This window comes from Amaranthus tricolor, chromosome 12, assembly GCF_026212465.1.
Source record: "Amaranthus tricolor cultivar Red isolate AtriRed21 chromosome 12, ASM2621246v1, whole genome shotgun sequence".
Classification (NCBI taxonomy): Eukaryota; Viridiplantae; Streptophyta; class Magnoliopsida; order Caryophyllales; family Amaranthaceae; genus Amaranthus; species Amaranthus tricolor.
This window is the reverse complement of record NC_080058.1, coordinates 11,063,192-11,084,510: the sequence shown is the minus strand read 5'-3', so window position 1 is coordinate 11,084,510 and position 21,319 is coordinate 11,063,192. Positions and strand designations below refer to the sequence as shown.

General features: G+C 34.8%; 1 protein-coding gene across 2 annotated transcripts; it reads right to left on the bottom strand.

Annotated features, from left to right (window-relative positions):
• Nucleotides 1-21: 21 nt before the first annotated feature.
• Nucleotides 22-20,799, bottom strand: LOC130797311 (probable inactive ATP-dependent zinc metalloprotease FTSHI 5, chloroplastic). 2 transcript variants are annotated; one of them, XM_057659873.1, is made up of 19 exons: nt 19,553-20,799; nt 16,751-17,225; nt 15,692-15,892; nt 15,298-15,591; nt 14,948-15,217; nt 12,651-12,740; nt 12,451-12,582; nt 11,392-11,565; nt 10,158-10,279; nt 9,624-9,825; nt 8,754-8,882; nt 5,880-6,062; nt 5,548-5,667; nt 3,661-3,846; nt 3,442-3,516; nt 1,491-1,550; nt 1,303-1,410; nt 614-694; nt 22-521 (listed from the first exon to the last, which is right to left on the bottom strand). In XM_057659873.1, the coding sequence occupies exons 1-19, from the start codon at nt 20,533-20,535 to the stop codon at nt 450-452; spliced, it is 3,957 nt and encodes a 1,318-aa protein (XP_057515856.1). In that variant the 5' UTR covers nt 20,536-20,799; the 3' UTR covers nt 22-449. The 2 variants fall into 2 exon arrangements, with proteins under 2 accessions (XP_057515856.1, XP_057515855.1); XM_057659872.1 differs by having other exon boundaries at nt 605-694; nt 19,553-20,793.
• Between the last annotated feature and the right edge of the window lie 520 nt (nt 20,800-21,319).

Sequence of the window (21,319 nt, the reverse complement as noted above, 5' to 3'; positions counted from 1 at the left end):
TTGGCTGTTGATGCAAACTTAAAGACACGAAAAGAGTATGTTAAAACTTTGATTCAAATGAACTCAGAGGATAGTAGGTATAGAAAAATCAAAGATAGAATCCAATTGTAGAAGAGAAACAGAAGAATGACATACTAAATCTGACTTTATTTTCATGGCATTTTACCTCAGCTTCAAGAACAGACATTTTCCGGCGTGCACATTGCTATATAGCTTACAAAATTTGAGCTCAAAGAGCTTGCGCTTAGTTCTGTACACAATGACGGGAATGAGAAAGTAAAGACTGACAACAATTTCTCATTTCCAAGCCATGTAAGTACAATGATTTCTGATCACAAGCAGAAATCGCGTATAAGTAATGTAAGGAACAGAATTCCAGTGATTTCTGACATGCTCGGAAGTAACATCCTCTTTGATGAAATAGAAACTTTCACCATGAATGAATATCTCTAAGTTGCTGCGCCTAGAAGGGCAGTTACCGGTGCACTGTCACCATCATCAAGATACCTTGCAGACGAGGACTGTAGAAACAATAGAGCGACTACCTATTAGTATAATTTCTCACAATAAGAAAAAAAAAAGAAAAATATTTTCAGAGTTATACGGGTGTTACATCATTCTCATAAACTCTTGATAGGGAGAAAGGCTCTTTCTCCTTAATTCCACCATTGCTCTCGATAATTCTTTCCAAATCCTATAACGGTGAATAAAAATCAGAAACTATGTCTGTCAGAAAAACTCAAATAAACACTCTGGAAAGATCATGCCCTTCTAAACAGAAGGGTGTAGCTAGCAAGTTTATATTACTAAATAATAAATCGGAAGAAGATTCTGGTGTGACCGTTTTTTAACTACATATTACACTTACTATGTGATATTTAGTTTAGCATTGCTATCTTATAGAAGAAAGAAGACATTCTTTGTTTATCAACATAAAAATTGAAAAAAAATTTATTAAGGGTCCAAAATCCAAATCGTATTATTTACGCAAGGCCCCATTTTCCTTGAGACGGCTCTACAATACATTATACTGTATAGTGGTCTTTAAAATATACTCCCTCCATCCCAATATAGGGAATGTATTACTATTTTTGGAGTCCGGAAAAATCAGTCCAAATCATATTATTTACGCAGGGGCCCATTTTCGCACAGGGAATACCTTTATTTAGTGGAATGTGCAATTTTATTTATTTTGCAGTATTTTGGTTTGTTCTTTTCATCAGTTGCAGACAGCGAGAAATGAAAGGAATTGCACATTTTCTAAATAAAAATAATTCTATTTAGCCACAGAAGAGTTCATACCTTTCCTGTTAAGATTTCAAACTCAAGCAATTCATCAACGATATTTTCTAGTACTGGTCGATTTTTCTGTAGCATATCTTTAGCTTTATCGTATGCCAGATAGAACATCTAGCATAGCAAGGAAGGGTTTTCAGTTTAAACCTTAACAGAAAATTTTATATAAAACTGCCTGATGTACAAATACAAACCTTCTCAACTTTAGCAGCCATCTCAAATTCATGCTTGTTCCCCATGCTTAGAGCAGTAGCCTGTGAAGATTTAGAATAGTGGGAAAATTATAAGGATTCAAGGAACTCAGATGTCATCACAATCATACAATAGATAATGAACATTAAAGATTAATATCGAAACCGAGTACAAAAAAAGGGCGACAAAGATATACACAATGGAGTAATGAGGTTTTTGGATGTTCGATTTATCCTACACGATAAAGAAAGCTGGTTTTCTCGAAATTTTTTACCATAAAAAAATGGCCAGGGCGATGCTCAACACGAGCCTGAAGCCACAACCCAGGATAAAGAAAAAATATGACCGGAAGTGGGTCATTAACATTTTGAAGTTCCGATTTGTGACAGTTTATTTGGGTACTCAAGACAAGCATTCTTCAAAGACTTGGGTATTATTCGGAGCAATTTGAATCTTTTACTTTGAGGATTTCTCATCTCACCATTGTTGTTGTAGTAGGATTTCTCTAACCTTGTTCTTTATTTTCCATGCTTCTTTGTTCTAGCTTAATTGTAATGTTATGATTTTCATGCTTAGATTTGTTGATTCATTAATTAGTTGTTGATCTTGAATAATTAGTCCTTAATGGTAATTAGTTATTGATAAAGCATGTTTGCTCTTATTATGGTACTTTTATGCCCTTTTTCCTCTACATTTCATGATGAGTCAGTAGATTCCTATTTAGAAGTTCTTAGATTAAATGGGGTGATTAGCATGCTTTGGGTTATAAAATTTAGACTTGTTGGTTTCTATATGGTGAACTATGGTTGTTGGTTTGAGTCACTCATAGGCTTAGAAGGCCAAGTTGAGTGAAGGTTGGGAAACTAACTATAGAAGGTATGTCTCCACCAAACTTTACCCAACATTCCTGGTCTAATTCTTTTGTAGAATTTTCCAATTTCACCTTGTTTCACTAGTGGTGTAGTCAAGAAGCCAACCACCATATAAATCTCATGTGATACTTAGAATGTGCTTGAGGAAGCATTAGCGTATGTTTGTGGCTTGATTCTCCATCTTAGGCCAATTGAATGTGGGTTGCATGATTAAATGTAAGAGGTATAAAAGAGGCAAAGAACGAGAAGATTTCAATTCTTCCCACCCCAACTATATGCCTCTATCAGCCTAGGAGTGGATACACCTTAGAATCACTTTTCACCGATACATCCATTGTGTTTAATCAACCTTCTTTTTACACTAAGCATGTTTGTTTAACCATTCCTCCATTCTTAGTCGTTTAAGCAATTGTTGAATTTAATCATTGAGTTTGGTCTTGTTAATCAAGGATCATTACAAAACCTTTAAAAAGTTACCTCTAAAAACAACAAAATATGTTCACACTTACAATTCGTCTATGTAGATATCATCCCTTATTCCCATTATACTACAATTAGTTTGTGGTAGCTTGTGGTTTATAAATTGTAAAGCTTGCTCCTAGCCACATTGTTTTAACGACATCTTGGGCGCTGATCATGTTTAACTTTAGGTATGTATCAAGTATCAACCTATAATTTAGCGCACTTTTGTATCATATAGTTAGATATGCGCTATCCATGTAACATAGTAAACAATTATCCACTATCAATACCTTCGTTCCAAATTTAACCTTGCACTGACGCCGAACACCAATTTTGACCATTAATATCTCTTTATATACATCACATAATTATTATTTTAGAGGAAACACTCCAATTTGTAAGAAAATAATTTCAAAACAAGCTTGGTACCTTCATAATATTAAACACTGTAATTTTAACAACATTCAAAGATTATCATCAACCATAATCCAATGAGAAGCCGCAAATAGAAAAATGAGAAAACACGAAAGCGTAAGCTCAAAATGCAACAGGCATTTTAAAATAAACAGTGCAAATAGCAGTTTTCGCTAGTAATTTGAATGATATTAGAGGGTCATACCGCGTTTCCATGGTAGTAAATTGTAGGACTGCCATCAGGCCCCCATCCATACTGGATCACCATTCTAGTTGCTATCTGTTGCAAATTGCAATAAAAAAAGGTCCAAGTCAAAGCATCATTACATAATTAATTCTAGGTCATGGAAAAAGGGAACAAATCCAACATCTAAGATAAGCACAAGTTCATCAATGCTAATACAAGATCTAGTAAGTCGCCCACCTCTTGTGCCTGCTTCAATTCTGAAGCGGAGAGCAGATTTTCTTCTCCGAAAGGAAGTAGCAGCTGCGATGCAACATGAGATCCAAATAAAAAGACAAGCTTTTTCTCCAGATAAGATAGAGTTTCTACATTTTCATCCATAGACCCTTCATTTTTCGCTTTGGTAATCTTGGTACATCCAATTCCCTGCAAAAAAAAAATCACCAACATCACGCTGAATGTACAAAAAACTTTGACAAATATAGCCTGCCCCAAATTTATTCTTCTTTGTCGCAAATTAGTCTTAACCATAAAATAAAAACTCGCCATTACGTTAAGTAATGGTCGTTTTGTAACTTGTATAAGAGTTGCTGCAACTTGAAATCATGTTTTACAAATGTGCATGAATTTTCGTTGGCCGTTACGTAACGTGTAACGCCCAAATTTCCCTGTTACAATATATTTGTTGAGAACAGGTTATAGAAAAGTTTATTCTAACATCTACCAGTATTGTAGAGAAAATCTAACACCTACCAATATTGTAGAGAAAACTCTTATGTCATTTGTACATAAAAATTTCAGCAATACTCATTAAGTTTAGTTTAGTTGTTACCTATTACTTAAGTTATAATTAATCATAATTCTAATCGTCAAACAAAATAATTAACTAATAAGTTAATTATTCACTAAAAGTACCTCATACACTGAAATCATTATAGCTAAGGGCATATTATTGCATAATAATAGTAGTTCAATAACAAAAATGCAATTATAAGAACAAAGTTCCAATTATGTAATTTGATTTCAAAAATTCACACCGCAATTGTTTCCGCAAATGCATTTGCGACATCTGCGACTGCATTTTTTTTCATGATTTTAACACTTTATTTTCCTTCCGTTCCATATCAGTGTTGACTTTGACATAGTTAATTAGTGTTTCCAAGTGTTCGGAATTTGTTAATACTATGATCTTCCTTGAACTCGTTCCATTTCCCTCTTCACTCACATACTCTCCCTAATTTTGCCCCTATCAGACTCTACAAATTTACAAAATTCCACAATATCTCTCAAGTCTACAACTTATTGTGTAAAACTCCATGCATCCCTATAATTAAAATTCATCTCGGATGAAGAAAGCATTTATCACCTTAAATTTAAGAACTTAATGTAAAAATGGAAAAGTTAGCCAAAAAAGGGAAACATCAATGCATAGACATGATAGCAAATCTGTCTCACTGAGCCTGGGTCAGAAAGGGGGAAAAGAATTATCAAGTATTATAAAACCCTCAAGTGATCATGTTAATACATACTTCCCCTTATCAGTTTTTACCCGAAGTAGGATTGATAACATAGATAGCATACAGCACAAGAAGGAAAATTCAGAAAAGCGTCGAACAAGAATGAACAAGACGATAGCATAAAGGAAATTACTACTAATGTGTGAAAACACAAAGACAACATCCAACAGAATTAAAAGGGCAGCACATCTCTTATACCTAAGCAAATTTGACAATCAACATTATAATCCATAGATAGCATTAGAAAACTACTACACCTTAACCACAACATTCTAATAGGACTAAAGGATGAAATTTTAAACATAACACAATAGTAGCAGATAGTCTGATAGCAGGACTGGAATGGGAACTTTCTCTCCTTTTTTTTTTATGGGATGAATGCGAAATTTTTTCATGCAAAACACAATTGAACGAATATCAGGACCACTTCATTACATAAGACAGTCTTTATTGAGTTGCTTTCAGTACCAGCAACTCACATAGAACCAAATGCATCCTACTTTCAATTATTATTGTTGCTTCACATAATCTTCAAAAAAAAAAACATTCTGGCAAGGTTTCTCGAATTAGAACAAACGTAAAAGAATAAGTTATGACTAAAGTAACTAACCTCCCAAGCAAGAGGCTCAAGCCATATATTATCAACAGCATCAAAGTTGGGCAAAAGAAGAGCAATAAGACCACGACCAGCGGCCCAAACAGCATGAGGAAACTTTGTATCCCTTGTCCACTGTCAAAATATAAATATTTACTTAATCTCGACTTTAAACATTAAACATGGAAATAGGCAGTATTAAATGCCATAGCTGAATTTTTCAATACTAGGAGACTATAATTACCAAGTGACACCAAAGAAATGAAAGGATACTATCAGAACTTGCTACTTGCTAGAAATGCTTAATTGTTCAAATTCAATTATAAATAATACAAATAAGGACTTACATCAAGTGGTGGAGAATAAAATTCAATTCCATTGGTAATTTGACCATAGGGTTCCATTTGATCAACAACGTCACGCAGATCGTCTCTTGTCAATGTAAGTCCTAGATGGTTCACAACCATATTGCTGATCCTTCTCGCAAGATTTGTTTTCCTCAGCCAGTTAGGGACAAATGCACTGAAAGTCTACATGTAAAAAGTTGGGTAAATAAGTCATAAGGTTGATACGAATGTAAATAATGAAGTAGGTCTGTGGCTGAAAGCCCATGTTAAAAATTTAACGCAGTCAAAGGTTGTATCAATTCATGACTTCATCCACAAATATTATTTGCAAAAACCACTTGCAAGCAACATAAACATATTTAAATTGACAATCCATAATAAAACAGAGATTTGCTCATATCACGCCACCCGATAAACCACTCATGAATCCAACTTAACGATTTCATTCACATAATTAGAAGAGTGGAATTCGTGATCATGGCCCACGACCATATAAGTTTAAAGTTCAACAGTCATATGAAACCAGTTTCCCTACTGTTTTCTGTTGACTAATGGTAAGGTTGTATAATGAAATTCAGACCCATTCACAGTTGCTGTTGCTGCACAAGGAAATGGTCCATTCATATTGGCTGCTTCCAAACATTGTGCAGTTTGACTAGTCATTTTTTAACAAGTAGTAAAGTCAAACAATAGAAAAATGATTTTTGCCTTGCAATTCTCTAGAAGTCAACATCCCATTGGCCAACATTGATGAAGGACCAAGTCTATGACCTTCTTTAACTGTTGCAAAGGAGGTCAACTTTCTAGGGTGCCATTGATGAACTTGGAACCACGTGTTCTAGATGTTCATTAAATATCTTTAATTGCTTTAGATGTTTGACTAGTCATTAAATGTTACGGTGGATTTCTATAATGTCTCAAATTAATCATGGAGTCAGTTCAAGTTGTAGAAGGCCAATATAATCACATGGATTAAAAATTGGCGCATAAATGGATGTAGAAAGGCCAAAAGTTGAAACTTCATCAAATGATCCAAGTCTAAGCTTAATTGAAGGAAGCGAGTAAGGAGGCCCATTCCTCCCTTCCACACGTCCAAGAGGGATGTCAAGCAAGGCCCTTGCAAGCTCAATCCAATGCCGAGTCTTAAGTCAAATAGGAGACTTATTCTTAAGGAAAACTAAGTAGAAATAGGATTCTGGACTTTTTTTGTCCTGTGTGCGCATGGCAAGACTTCTAAAAGTTTCGAGAAGATTCTAGAAACATTATAAAGGCGTCCAAGCATGGATCACACCTAGCCCTTTTATTAGTTTGAATTAGTTTAGCCTATTTTAATTATTTTAGTTTCTTTTTTAATTTAGTATTGTAATCCTATAAATAGTACAATTATGCATCAATGGAAAACTAGGTTATTCAGAAAAATTAGACTTTAGTCTTAAGACTTTTTCTTTTTCAAAATTTCTTCCCAGGATTGGGGAAACCAGAAATCGCCCATGGTTGTTTAATCATAAGCACAAACTATCTTGGAAATTTTAGTTATCTGTGATGATTGAATTTTTATCAGATTAACAATAAACTCAGTTGCTTAATCTATCCTTCTACCTTCCAAGTTCCATCTCATCCCACAAAATTATTATCCATTTATATTTCTACCTTCAGGCCATCATTAACATCATCAAGACGTCAACGTCAAAATTTCATCACCCAATTTCAATTATCATCCAACAAAATATTTTTATTTCCTAGGTTTCTTACACAAATTAAACCAACAAAACACCAAAAATAATCCCCTTTCTTTCCCTAAATCCCACATGCCATATTCTACCAAATTCCACCTCAAAATCCTCCATTAACATCCCTTCTAACCGTCCATTTAAGTTCTCAAATCCAAGAAATTAATTTTCTATCTTTTCTAACCATGCATAAATTTTCTTTTCCTATCTTAACTCTAAATAAAAATTCAGACATAATAAATCAGATTTTCAATTAATTCCACACGCCTAACCCATCCCCAACCATTTATTCAAAAAAAAAGCTTTCGCTTTTACCCTTAAAACACTGAAACACAAATTTGCCTTACCCTACCTTTAACCTCTTATCATAGGTCTAAAATCTTGAACATGTAGCACCTGGTTTGTCACACCCGGCCCTACATCAAACATCTACGGTTTGAACGTTCACGTTGCAACAAGAAATAAGTATACTATTTAAGAAAAGAGAGGACTAAGATTTCCACTACATAAAAGCTAGTAAAATTCCCCAAAATCAGTTAAGATTCCTATGTAAGTTGTCACGAAACGATACAAAAAATTGGAGCTAGTGGCACTTTTCAGATAGTGTTGAGTTCCTCTTTATGTAATACCCCACTTTGTTTGTTTGTTTGTTTGCTTGCTTGTTTTGTCTTTGCTCGTTTAACCTCTTTTTGTTCCAAAAAATTAGGGAGGGACCACAAGGATAATGAGAAAAGCAGATAAGTTTACTAAAAGGAGAAGAGAGAAAGAACAAAAAAAATCACCCCAAAATAGAGAAGAGCAATATTTGTCCCATGGGTTAGCAATAATTATATGTCTCTCAACAAAAAACTCCGATATTCTTATCTTACACCAATGAAAATTTAGCAGTTGCATAATTTAGAGTCAGAGACTCATTCCAATGAAAATTCACCTTTACAAAAGATGAAAAGAGTTGATCGCTTCCAAATCAGGGTTATTACTCAATTCTTTGAAGATCATAAATGCATAATCACATAATGTGGAGGCAATGAAATAATATTGAGCATCATTTAGCATTTCAAAACATCAAGGAATTTCTTTAACCAGGTAAACTTGCAATAGATATGAAATAGCAGTAAGAAAATAGTAAACTTCTGTCACTAACCGCAATCCAGCTACAGTAGCTCAACAGCTCATCCGTGTCAAGAATTTTGTTCCTGAAAGCACTACCCTCCAAAGCCACAGGAACAAGTTTCAGCTCAATAGGGCGTAAAAGAGTTGTCTTCTCGGCCACCTGAAGGCAAAGTACTTAGAATCCTCATATCACACTAGCATTTCAAGAATTGACAAAGAACCATAAAAATAGAACAAAAAACAAGATCAAAAACATATAAAAACACTTTCAGATCCTCGGGAATACATCTTGTTTGGCAATTGAGTCTTCAAGTAGGGGGGATTATACTTGGATAAAAATCGCAAACCAAACAAATCCAAACCATAAAAAGAAATATGGTTTAGATTTTCAAAAATGAGTTTTGGATTCAAATTGTAAAATAAAAATATTTTGGTTTTGATTTAGCCTGAGCCTAACCGGAAAAAAACAAAAAAAAAAAAAGGAGTTCCCAATTTTGTTTTAAAAGTTGGAGTGTAAATGTCATATTTACAGAAGTTGAGTTGTTTCTTATACATCCTTGATGAACCAAATAAAAATTGATTTTTGATGTTCTATTAGTTGGTAAAAAAAATTTTGAATTTTTGTTTACCGATACGATTTATTAATTCAAATTCAACAAAGATTTTCTAAATTGGTTTGTAGTTTGGTTTTGATTTTGACTAAATGTGGTTTGTGTGGAACCGCAAAAGGCAAAGGGAAATTAAATTTGATTTGTTTGGTTTTTAAGAAAAAAAAAACAGCAAACCAAACTTTCAACAAGGACATAAGGGGATGCGAGAGTGAACAGAGAAAAAATGAATAAACATCACAACCTAATTAGTCAGCAGAGTAGAAAAATAGTCTAATATAAATATGGCCCACCTTTCTCCAATCCACAAACTCAACAACCTCAGGATCCATGGTCCCTTTTGCTGCAGTACGCAATATCTTCTCTCTTTCTGCTTGAGTTGGACGTTGAAGATTAAATATTCTGTCCATTCGACCAGGACGACATAAAGCTTGATCAATTTGCTTCAGATTTCTTGTAGTAGCCATCAAAACCACCCCATCTTGTTTTTCAAATCTGCATGAATTAATTTTTTAGCACTCTTGATTCTTGTATAGCAACAAAAGATGATAATGACAATGATTTTATCGTAGTTATGTAAGCAACAACTCAAGCCAGTGTTGAATGCTAGTAAACCCAATTTCTAGTTCATAATTCATCACCATCAGTTACCACTTTACAACGGAAACTTGAGAAGAAAGACATGTTTAGTGATGGAGTTTCATTACCGTTGCCAAGGAAACTCGCATCGGCCATTCCCAACAAAATTCATAATTATAAAATGATGCCATTTACTACTTCCTACCAAGACGAGGGAGTAATATTGAGTTAACACATATTAAGCCTACCCATCAAGCTCCACTAGCATTTGATTGATAAAAGCTTCATGATCCTGCTTTTTCGTATGGATGAACTTGCCACGGACACCAGCAAACTGATCGAAGTCTTCCACAAATATTATCACAGGTGCCTTGAGATAGCAATGTATAATTTATCAGTAAACTATAAAGATATCCTGACCTTTGAAGTATAACAAACACATAATCTAGAGAAAAACAAATTAATGGCATGGGGATTTTTTTAAAGGCTATAAGAAAGAATTTATGAAGAAAATGCACTACACACATATAAAAGGTACAATTTCCACGTTCGCATGCATCTAAATTTATTCTTCACCTTCATATTCCCATGAAGACAACAAAAAATATGCGAGGAATAAAAAAACACCAAGTAAATATGAAGATGAAACAAGGAGGGGAAGAAGAGATGAAACATGATCCAGGCGAAAGAAAATAAAAAACATATATCAATAACTAGACCTGCTCCCATTCCCTTCTTTAATGTTAATTCATAGATTACTCAGAGAGTTTTCCAGAATCTTGAATGATTCTTGATTGAGCAACTTCTTTAATTTAAGATCATAATATTTAGAACAAAATTTTCAATAATTATCCGCAACATAATTGGATGAGAGAAAGCTAACAATTCTATCTCACATCAAGTTCAGAAAGATTTGATTCACGGTTGTAACGACAAGGCACATAGACATCTCTCTAAAGCTGCATCATTTGAATCCCTCCCCCCCCCCCCCCCCCAAAAAAAACAAAACAAAAAAAAAAAAAAAGAGCAACCATCTTTGATATAATGATTTTAAAGAATTGTTCGAGAAACTATCTTTTATATGATGATTGTAAAGTGATTAGAAGGCGAGCAAATCGATTCTCATATATAGTCTGAGGAAAGATGTGCTTCATAGTTGTAGGGGCAAGGCACAAAGAGGTCTCCTTAAAGCTATTTGAATTTTGAACCCTCTCCCACCCTCCAAAATAAAAACCCAGTTAACACATTGGGGTAAGAGAATAGACTATATTATTGTACAATTAAAAAGATCAAAAGAACGCTCCTCTGTTCCCAAAAATAAATGCCATATATAACTTTTGAAATAACTGTTTCCCACAAGTGAAGCAAAAAAGATCAAAAGAACTCTGAAATTGAGCAATGGAGGACGAACATCTAGAACTCCAGTTCACCATTGAGCATACAGATAAGAAAAACAAAGTAAATATGTCTACAGAGATCTACCAAGTCTCTTGCGGTCTGGAACAATTCTCTGACATTGGATGCACTTTGCCCAACCCAGAGTCCAGCTTCCAACTGCTGTGCTTTGACTTCAACAAGAGGCACCCTTGCCTCTGCAGCAATAGCTAGTGCCAGGGAGGTTTTTCCAGTCCCCCTCTCCCCAACTATAAGGACACCCTGCAAGTAATAGGAAAAAGTTATATAAAAGTAAACTTCCCCGAGACAGAAAATCACAAGGATTGTTCCTTGTTATGATAATGAATTCCAGGGAAAAGCCAATCGGTAGCACAAAATTACACTGACAATTAGCCAAAAGCGGAAGATTTCTTGTGATGAAAAATTATTATCGAAAAAATTCGGGTCCTCAAAAACAAAACAAACCAACTATTTCCAACCTAAATCTCCTGTAAACTATTTTGGTCAATTCATAAAAATAAACTTCCAATTACCATAAATTGAAATTTCAACTCGCTCATCTAACTCATCCCATTCAATGTGAGTCCTCCACAATCTTTCTACCACTAAATTTCTTCACATCAAGTGATGTGGGATTCTCCACTTCACACACACACTGTCTCTCTCTCTCATACACACACAACCATACCATGTAATAGAAATTTATTATTGTTATGCTCTTTACCAAAAAAGATCTACACCACCTGAAATTATTAACACCATTACTTCAAAGAATCTTTGGCATGCAAGATTTCTTCATGGATAAGATAATGGAATTCTGAAGTCAATTTGTAAAATAGCTCACTTTAAGTTACAGGATTCCCGCAGCCTAAATAACTTCATTCGGTCTTCGAATGGTTGTTCATACATGTTTCTTAACCCTCAACCCCACCCCCCCCCCCCCCCCCCCCCCCACCCCCCCCACACACATAAATCTTGCAGGTATTCTTCTATCCTTGTTTGTTTCAGCATTAGTGCACGAAAAATAGTGGTCACTTTAATCTGCTATTAAAAATCAATGTTGACAAGAACTAAAAACCATATACTTTACAGTTAACTGTAAAAGTGCTGGAAAGACACACAGAAGATTCATAAAGATTAACGTACCCGAGGTGCACGAGCTCCCAGCTTCTGGAATGCACTAGGATTTTGTAAAAAAGCCACGACTTCGTTAATTTCCTCCTTCATAGACTCTATGCTAGCAAAATCGTGCAACCGTATTGGTGGATTTTTTACTCTCTGTAGAACAGAAAGCCATTAGCATGTAATGCATAATTTGATAATAAACTCAGTAAACAGGTTTTTACCTTCATATTATCAAACACTGTTCTAATTGGATCAATCCCAGCTCTTCTTTTGCTTAAAATTCTGTGCTTCTTATATTTAAAGTACCATGTCTGCAATAAATGAAGATAAAAATAGTAAGATAGCTATTATTCTCTCAAAAACCGTGTGAACAGGAGCAGTAAAGTATCAGGATGCAAGGGTTTAGGGTCAAGAAAAATAGCTTTCTTTAGCAGAATGTGATCTAGTGGGTCAAATTATATTGATTGGATTTGGATTCCAGACATGCCTTTCAAGAAACTCATTTCTCAATTCAGAGAGAGAGAGAGAGAGAGAGAGAAGGGGGGAGAGCTGGAAGAGACAAAAGTAACTCTTCCGAAACTTTGCATCGAAAATTAGACTATATCTCGCCTGCTCCCGGAATATAAAGCCTACTCGGAAAAAAATGGTATGAACTCCTGAAGCATTGAACTTTGGTTCACATATTAAATCATTCCATCACACAAGAAAGAAACAATATGAATTCCAAGTTTCTAGCAGTCACTAAATGAATACATGACATGGCAGCATGTAAGCACATTCCAAGGCACGTTCTCTAAAGATCAGTCAAAGACACAAAGCTGATTCTATTCCTACCTACTACAACACTACTACAACCAAAGTCGGGCGTCACATCTCAGACCTAATATTCAGGTTCCTTAAAAGCATTGTGCAGGAACTCCATAAAGAAAAACAAAACGACTTCTCCGATCGGTTTCTAAGTAAGTGACAGTCTTAAAAAAGAATAATTCTACAGAATCGAGTCTAGTCTCAGTTGGAGCAAATAGCACTTTCCCAGATAAAGCTCATGGGTTCGATTCTCACCATGTCCCCTCCTTCCCTCAACCTACCCTGTTATATATATATATATATATATATATATATATATATATACACATATATATATATATATACATATATATATATACATATATATATATACATATATATATATATATATATATATACATATATATATATATATATATATATATATATATATATATATATATATACATATATATATATATATACATATATATATATATATATATATATACATATATATATATATATATATATATATATATATATATACATATATATATATATATATATATATATATATATATATATATATGCAACTAACCAAAATAGGCCTTCACGTTCTCAAGTGCCACTAAGATTGACAATCCAAATTATTTCTTGTAAATACAATCTGAGTTACCCAAAGACAAAAATAGAAGTACAATTTTGGACTTGGCTCACAAAAATACGAACCAAGGGATTCAAATTAGATAACTAACACTGTCGAAGCCTTAATGCCAGCGGCATGGAATTGGTTACATGAACCAAAACAAATCAATATTGGAAATCGCCACTAATCAACAACTAAGAAAATCAATTCAACTCTATGTATTGTCATATGCTCTTCCAAATCCCAATTCTTCATGTCGTTATTCATTCATCTTATCAAGGTCAAATACAACCTAACTCTTCTTTTTCTAAACTCCTCAAAGTTTAGACCTTCCATTTTTCTGATTGGTGCACTTTTAGATTCTCTTTGCACATGACCTAACCAACATAAATGAATGGGTTTTTCTTATTATCTTCAATATTTGTAACACCAAGACCCTTTCTTTATGCCTTCATTACGAAATGTATCCTTTAGGATATGTTCACTTATCATCTTAACATAGACATCTTAAATACCTTCATCTTCCTATAATGATTTTTTCTAAAATCCCAACATCAAATTAAACCCAAAAAATATTGATAAATCAGTTATTCACTTGGCTTTTGATTCCTCTTATATTTTTTTATTCTTCCTTTCATTTATTTTTTTTTTCTTTGATGGGGAGCTGTTATCTATGGCATAAAGCAAAAATTAAGAAGTTAATACAAGAACAGAACTATTGTTCTTCTCCTTCTCAAATCACAGAAAGTCAAAACAAATCAATGAACACAGACGGTTGACCCACACAGTGAAATAAATGCAAACATTATTCTATTAAAAAGACTAATCCAGCAAAACGCTCACTAGGTTCTACAGTAAATGTAGGCTACTGAAAATAAAAGTGCAGGGAGCATAATTAAATTTCTTTTAACAGTAAAAAAAACAGCTAGAAGCTTGGAAATAAGTACATAATATCCTCTTAGAGCACTGAATTGGTAAATATCAAATTTTATATCGCTAACATTGTAAGTCCCATATTGAGTAGCAATTAGAATTATTAGACCTAAAACGACAAATGACAGAAAAACGAATTTGGAGACATACCAATCTCCTAAGCTTCTGAAAATTTGGATCTCGGCGGTAAGGCCCAAAGCCAAGCCATCTAGGGGCCTTTCTCTTCAGAAATCGAATTGTATGATAAAGTATGAAACAATATATGACACCTTTAACGAGAAACAAAGCATAATAGCGGAAAGTATCTCGTTTTCGTAATTTGAAACTACTCTCTGCAGCTGACTGCCACTCCAAATACCATGTTGAGCCAACAGTCTGATCAATTTCCTCAGGCCAAGCCATCCCCAACCATACCCTCACCTACAGAGTTAAAGCAATCTGAAATGACTGTCAAAATTAATAGTAACTTTACAAGAACAGATTATGACAAACATAATTACCTGATAAGGTATTAGAAATTCCACAATTGGAAAAACAACCACTGTGAAGAGGTCAGCAGTAGTGTATTTTATTTCATTCCACAAAAACTTTCTCCCAAAAGAGATTTTTTGCTCATTCCATAAGTCATCGAGTAATCCATGAAACAGTTTTGCCACCAGAACAGCTTGCTGATATATATTCAACTCCGACAGTGGAATCCACATAAGCCGTACAGCTGTTGGAACACCAGATGCAATCATTTTCAGATACAATTCATCAAACCCTCCAAGGTCTTCAAAAAGAAGTTCATAGACCTGCAATGAGAAGATTTTGTAAGGAACAAAATCATATCATTACACACACATATGTATATTTCTATTATAAGCAATTTTAATTAAGATTATGAAGTATGACCTTTAGATCAACATAATATTCCTTATCCTCTCCCTTAAGCCCAATGTACATGACACCCCCATCATGCCTTATCCGGGCATACTGCACAAGGTTCTTGGAGACTGCATATGGAACTGCAACAGGATCAATTTCCCATCTACTTTTCTCCTCATTATAAAATGTCTTGGACACTACTCTGTCGCGATCCAATATAATGCGCTCCTGAAAGAAAACGATAAAGCAACTCAAGTCTTAAGCACCAAACTAGCTTGTTATTTATAAAAAGCTTACAAGTTACAACCCATTCAGCTCACTACAATTTTAAAGACCTGAAGTACAAATAATGTTTAATGAAATAATAGTTGGAGACCATTAAGTACCACAAAAGGCCAACATAATCTGAAAATTTAATAGCAGATTGGTGAAAAACTAACAGTATCTGAACTTTTTGAATGCATAAAATGTTTATCAAAGAAAGCAGATCAATGACAAATTGGAAACTAGAAACAGTACTATAAACCACAAACAGAAGAAAATTTTCAGTATCCGGATGTTTACGGTGAAAATAAAAGTAGACTATGGAGAGCAATGTGATGCTCATTTTCCAGCACTACTACAAATTTATACATCTCTGTTCACTTCAAAAACTTGTTTTAGTGAGAAATTATAGTAATCCAGTCAGATGTACAAAATGCAGAGCTATTGGAAATTTATAATAGAAAATTCCCAATAAGCATAAGGATGAGAATAACCTGGGAAAAGAAAAGGAATTTCTTTCCAGCCAAAAAAACCAATATAAGTCTAAAGGTATAAGTTCAGAAGATTCCTGCGATTAGTGCCTTCATAAGTTAATTAAAATGATCATTTTAAGATCTAATCAATTGAAGATGTAATTTTCAGGTTATTGGTCAATTAACAAGATCAATGTTGATAATGAAAGATTTGATTTAGTCATCTTTTTCTCCATGCACATCCTTTTCTCTTACATAACACACATGAACATACATGCATAAATTACTCAAAACATACCAAACACTTAACATTTGTGTGCATAGGACCACATGTTCCACAAGAAAATACCTGTCTCTTAGACACATATTGTTTGCCATAATTAACATCCTCCAAAACGCTTTTCTTTAACTTCTCTTTAGCATCTTCACGCCATCTCTTCCATCCATCAAGTAAGTAGATATTTACAGCCTTAGGAACCACAACCTCTTTATTGCCAAACATCCATTTTAATTCAGCTTCTGGAAAACCTTTGATAATATCGCCCTCTGGTGTCTTCTGAATAAAACGTGTTTCCTTCCCATGTTTCTTCATATCTTTTCGAATGCGACCCTCCAGTTCTCTCTGCAGATTTTTTGATTCTTGAAGGGCTTGCTTCACGCGTTGTACAAATTTCATTTGCTCCCCATCAAAGAGTGGCCCTAAAGCATCATCATATTCCACGACCCCAGGCAATATCATTTGTTTAATGTGTTCCCTTTGAGCAGCTTCTAAGTCTTTCTGTATATCATTCCTAGAACATGGAACAGAAGAATTTTCCTGCAGACTGAAAATATACAAACATAATAGTAATGTATTCAACATGCTAAATATTATGATAGCAAAGCAGGAATGACAGTGACTGATAAGAAAAATAAGTACAAGTCTGGTACAGGCCCATATATATAGAGTAAAAAACGCACAAAAGAAGTATTAATTATTACGCTTGAAAAAATGGTGTGATTTATCTATAGTTGTATGCCACGTGGTGATTGGTTTCCGATGGAGGCAAGCCCCATATGAGACAACTCCCATGCATGTCTCATCGTACTAATGCATGTCATTGTGCAGGTTAGTATCATTGTGTTTTGTTTTCCTCGTTTCCTTATCTTGTTGCCTAGGATCCTAGTCTCAGGGATTCAAGCGCCACATGGGTTTCAGTGCCATCTGTGACAATTTAGCACGGATCAAAATTGTCCTAAGGACGAAGCTTTTATCACTACAATTGGTTGAGGGATGACAAATTAAGTCGGGAGTGGCACCAGAACTGTGGGAGTATTGACTCAAAACATGGGGGCAGGCAAGTGAGCTGGGGGGCGCTCATGGGGAGGATGAAAAGTATGCTCGTGGTTGCTTGAGACTCGTGGTGAAGACGAGTTTTTGATCTTGAAATGGCACAAAGAAAATGGTATAGTGGCAACATATTATGGAGGAAGAGAGTTGGGGTATTAAGGAATGCAAGACTTTGTGATTGATTATCATTGATCAAGTAGCAGCCGTCGAATAGTTTTGTCGTTATCATGGAGGATTTTGCAATTGTGGTAACCTCAAGACTTTGTGATTGATTATCACACACTATCAAGTTTAAAGCTTCCACCTTTGATAGAGCTCACTCATCTAAGGAACTCTCTAGGCTCTCAACCTCTTTTTTCCCTTTTATTAGCCTTCTCCTCTTGTGCCTAAACCTGATTTAGGGACCTTATGCCTCTAAACAATAGAATAAAACCTAGCCCAAACGTGCCCACCAAGTTCAAGTCAAAACAAAAACTCGCAAAGGGCACCAAGGTGCTCGAAAAAGCTCTACATGTGCTCGAACGAGGACTACGTGCCTCATTCAAGGTACTTTCAAATATCTTCATGCCTCGTTCAAGGCATACCAAATGTACACCTTCTTGCCTTATTCAAGACACCCTTTATGCACTCTCATCTTCTTGCTCTTTGTTGCTCGATCACCATGGCACATACAGACCTTCTTTCACTGCTTCCTTGAAGCCCCCACTATAATGCACACAACCCCCATACACCCCATCATTACTCATAACATGGTGTGCCTTAGCTTGAGTCATTTGGTGATCAACATCACCTCCATCAAGTGTTGATTTGGCTATTGCACTAAATGCAATCTAGTAATAAAAGCTTCACCTCTTGATCTCATTCGAGAAACCCACTCTCATCCAACATAAAAAAAAAGTGCAAACTAGTGAGAAGCCCTTCAGCAACTCACATCCTAAAAATAATGACTTCTAGGGTCTCCACTAACATACAACGATCAATAAGATCTCCCGATTTACAAATACTGTAACTAGTCACAGTCACAGCTAAGGGATGCTATTCAAAGCCACAAAAAGGCCAACATTCCCACTCTAGACCTAAGCATGAGGTGCTTTATACTTGGCTAAGAAGAAGACAGACAAGATTTTAAGAATAATCTCGTGATATCCATCACATCAATAGGGAACAAAGTATCAAAAAAAACATAAGACTATGGTTGACCAAGAAGACTAGTTTGAGTAACTTCATCAACTCATGATCTCAATAGTTTCTCCTGGAGGGATGGTGCCAAGAATAAGAGTCACCAACTCATTGTCTACAGCAAAGAACCAAAAACGATAGGACTGCGTGCTCCCTTACCAAAACCCTTCCCATTGCTTATTGAGCTTGTTCTTTTTGCTCCTAAATTACACTTTCAGATGGAATCCCTTGTTTACCGCCTTAATTAAAACAATATGTTGAGTATGGACATTTGAATGAGATTAATGCTTTGCTACAACATGTGTTTCGAGCACAATGTACGGCATTCCAATGTAATCTTATTAATTACTTGTGCACACTCTAGTATGCAAACTATTGAGTTCACAAGGTAATGCTTTGAACCTTAGTCATAAAAATGTTCAATACCTTAAAAGCTTCACAAAGTAACAGTCATAGGTAGTGCTTAAAGAACTTACTATCAATTTTACACACTCTACTGATACTGTATGCAAGCTTTATTCTTTTATAAGATAGAAGCACATGATACATCTTATGTACTAACATAACTATCCTGAAAGGCGACACAAACACTAAATGCAAAGAGGTATGGAGACAACAACAGGAGAGAATCAAAATTTTTACCTTGCATTATGCCTAGTCTCTCTAATAAAACGCCGTACCAGCCCCTCGCATTCATCCTCAATAAACATCAGCTCACTCACACCAATGCTTAAACACAATGTTTCTCTCTTGGATATAAGATCCTCAATCTCCCCAATCATATCCTGCAGCTCATTGTAATCCTTCTCTACGCTATCCAAAGATTCTACAGCCCTGTTTAGCTTTTCTTTGTCCCCCTCGGTCCATGGATCGTTGCCACGAGTAATCCTCAATTCATCCAACAAGGTATCCTGCACATTTTTTGCCTTCATTACATCACGAAATACTTCACGAGCTCGAACACCCAACTTCTGCTTATTTTCCTTAAGCACCTTCAATTCGGCGTGCAGTCCACCCATTATCTCTTTTTGCAGCTCCTTTTTCTTCAATTTAACCCTCTCCAAAGCATCCTCCAATTCTTTGACACCACTCTCTCCTACCCTAACTTCCTTCATCACCTTCAACACATCTGAAACACAATCTAACAACCTCTGTGTATAGCCTGAAAACTCGTGCTCCTTCCATGATACCAATGGGGGCTCTTCTTTAACAATCTTCCCCTTCTTTCTCCATAGTATATCACTAATTGCAGGCAAAGCAATAGCATGAGGTTGAAACCCACTGACTGGGCACAACCCAATTACAACCCAAAACAATGCAAGTGCAACTGACTTTGAAATTGAGCTAAAAACACCATCTTTTAAATCTTTTTTCTCTATAACACTAGAATTAATCAATTGGGAAGCTTTTAAATTATTAGAAAAACAAAACCCAGATATTTTATTCCTAAAAAAGAGGATAGAATTACATAGGTGTGGATTTTTTACAACAAACTTGGTGGGCGAGGTAAAGAATCTTCTTTTATGGAGGTGGTGAACAAAAAGGGGATGAGAATTGAAATGTGGGATTGAATGAAGGGGAGTAAAAATGGAGTTTGAAGAAGATGATGGGCATATTGAAAACATGTGCAAATTGAAAATGGCTGTGCAAAATAAGAGTATTTGGGGAAAAAGGTTAAGGTTTCATGGAGAATTTGAAGGAATTTTGCAGTGTTAGAGTGTAGAGTAATGGAGGGACGGTATACAAGCTAAGCAACAATCTGGGGTTTATCGAAAACCAATATGGGATTGGGGGGTTTGGACTTTGGAAAGAAATTCAAGGAACAACCGGACAAGTTTGTCGAGTAGAGCAGAGCTACTTTAGTGTGTTCATCTTGAAAAGATGAGGACTGAAAAAAAAATGTTTATAAAATTCTCAATTTATGTTGACTTGTGAAACTAATCACTAGTAATTTCTAATTAATTGTTTGTGAATTTTTTTTATCGAAGGTTTGAGTTTTATTATATTATTTTGTACTTATTTAAAAAATATGAAGTATTTAATTTATAATATGATTAATTTGTACTTATCTTTGTAAAATTAAATACAAGAAAAGTATTGACACTATTTATTTACCAAAAAATAAATAATGAACTCGTTGTTTTTCTTTATTTCTTTTTCCTTTACACTATTTTTCATTTTTTCCTTTATCCTTCTCATTATTTTGTCTTTTATTTTTTTCTTGCATTTTGCTTTTAGGGTTTTTGTTTCTAATTGGGTTGATTTTTGATTTAGTAGCAGATTTGCTTCATTTATTCAATTTCAATTCTACATTATCAAGCAATGGTAAGATTTTCTTAGCGTTACTTCTTGCATTTCGCTATTCCACTTCTTCCCATTTCATTATTTTCCTTTTCCTTTGATTATTAC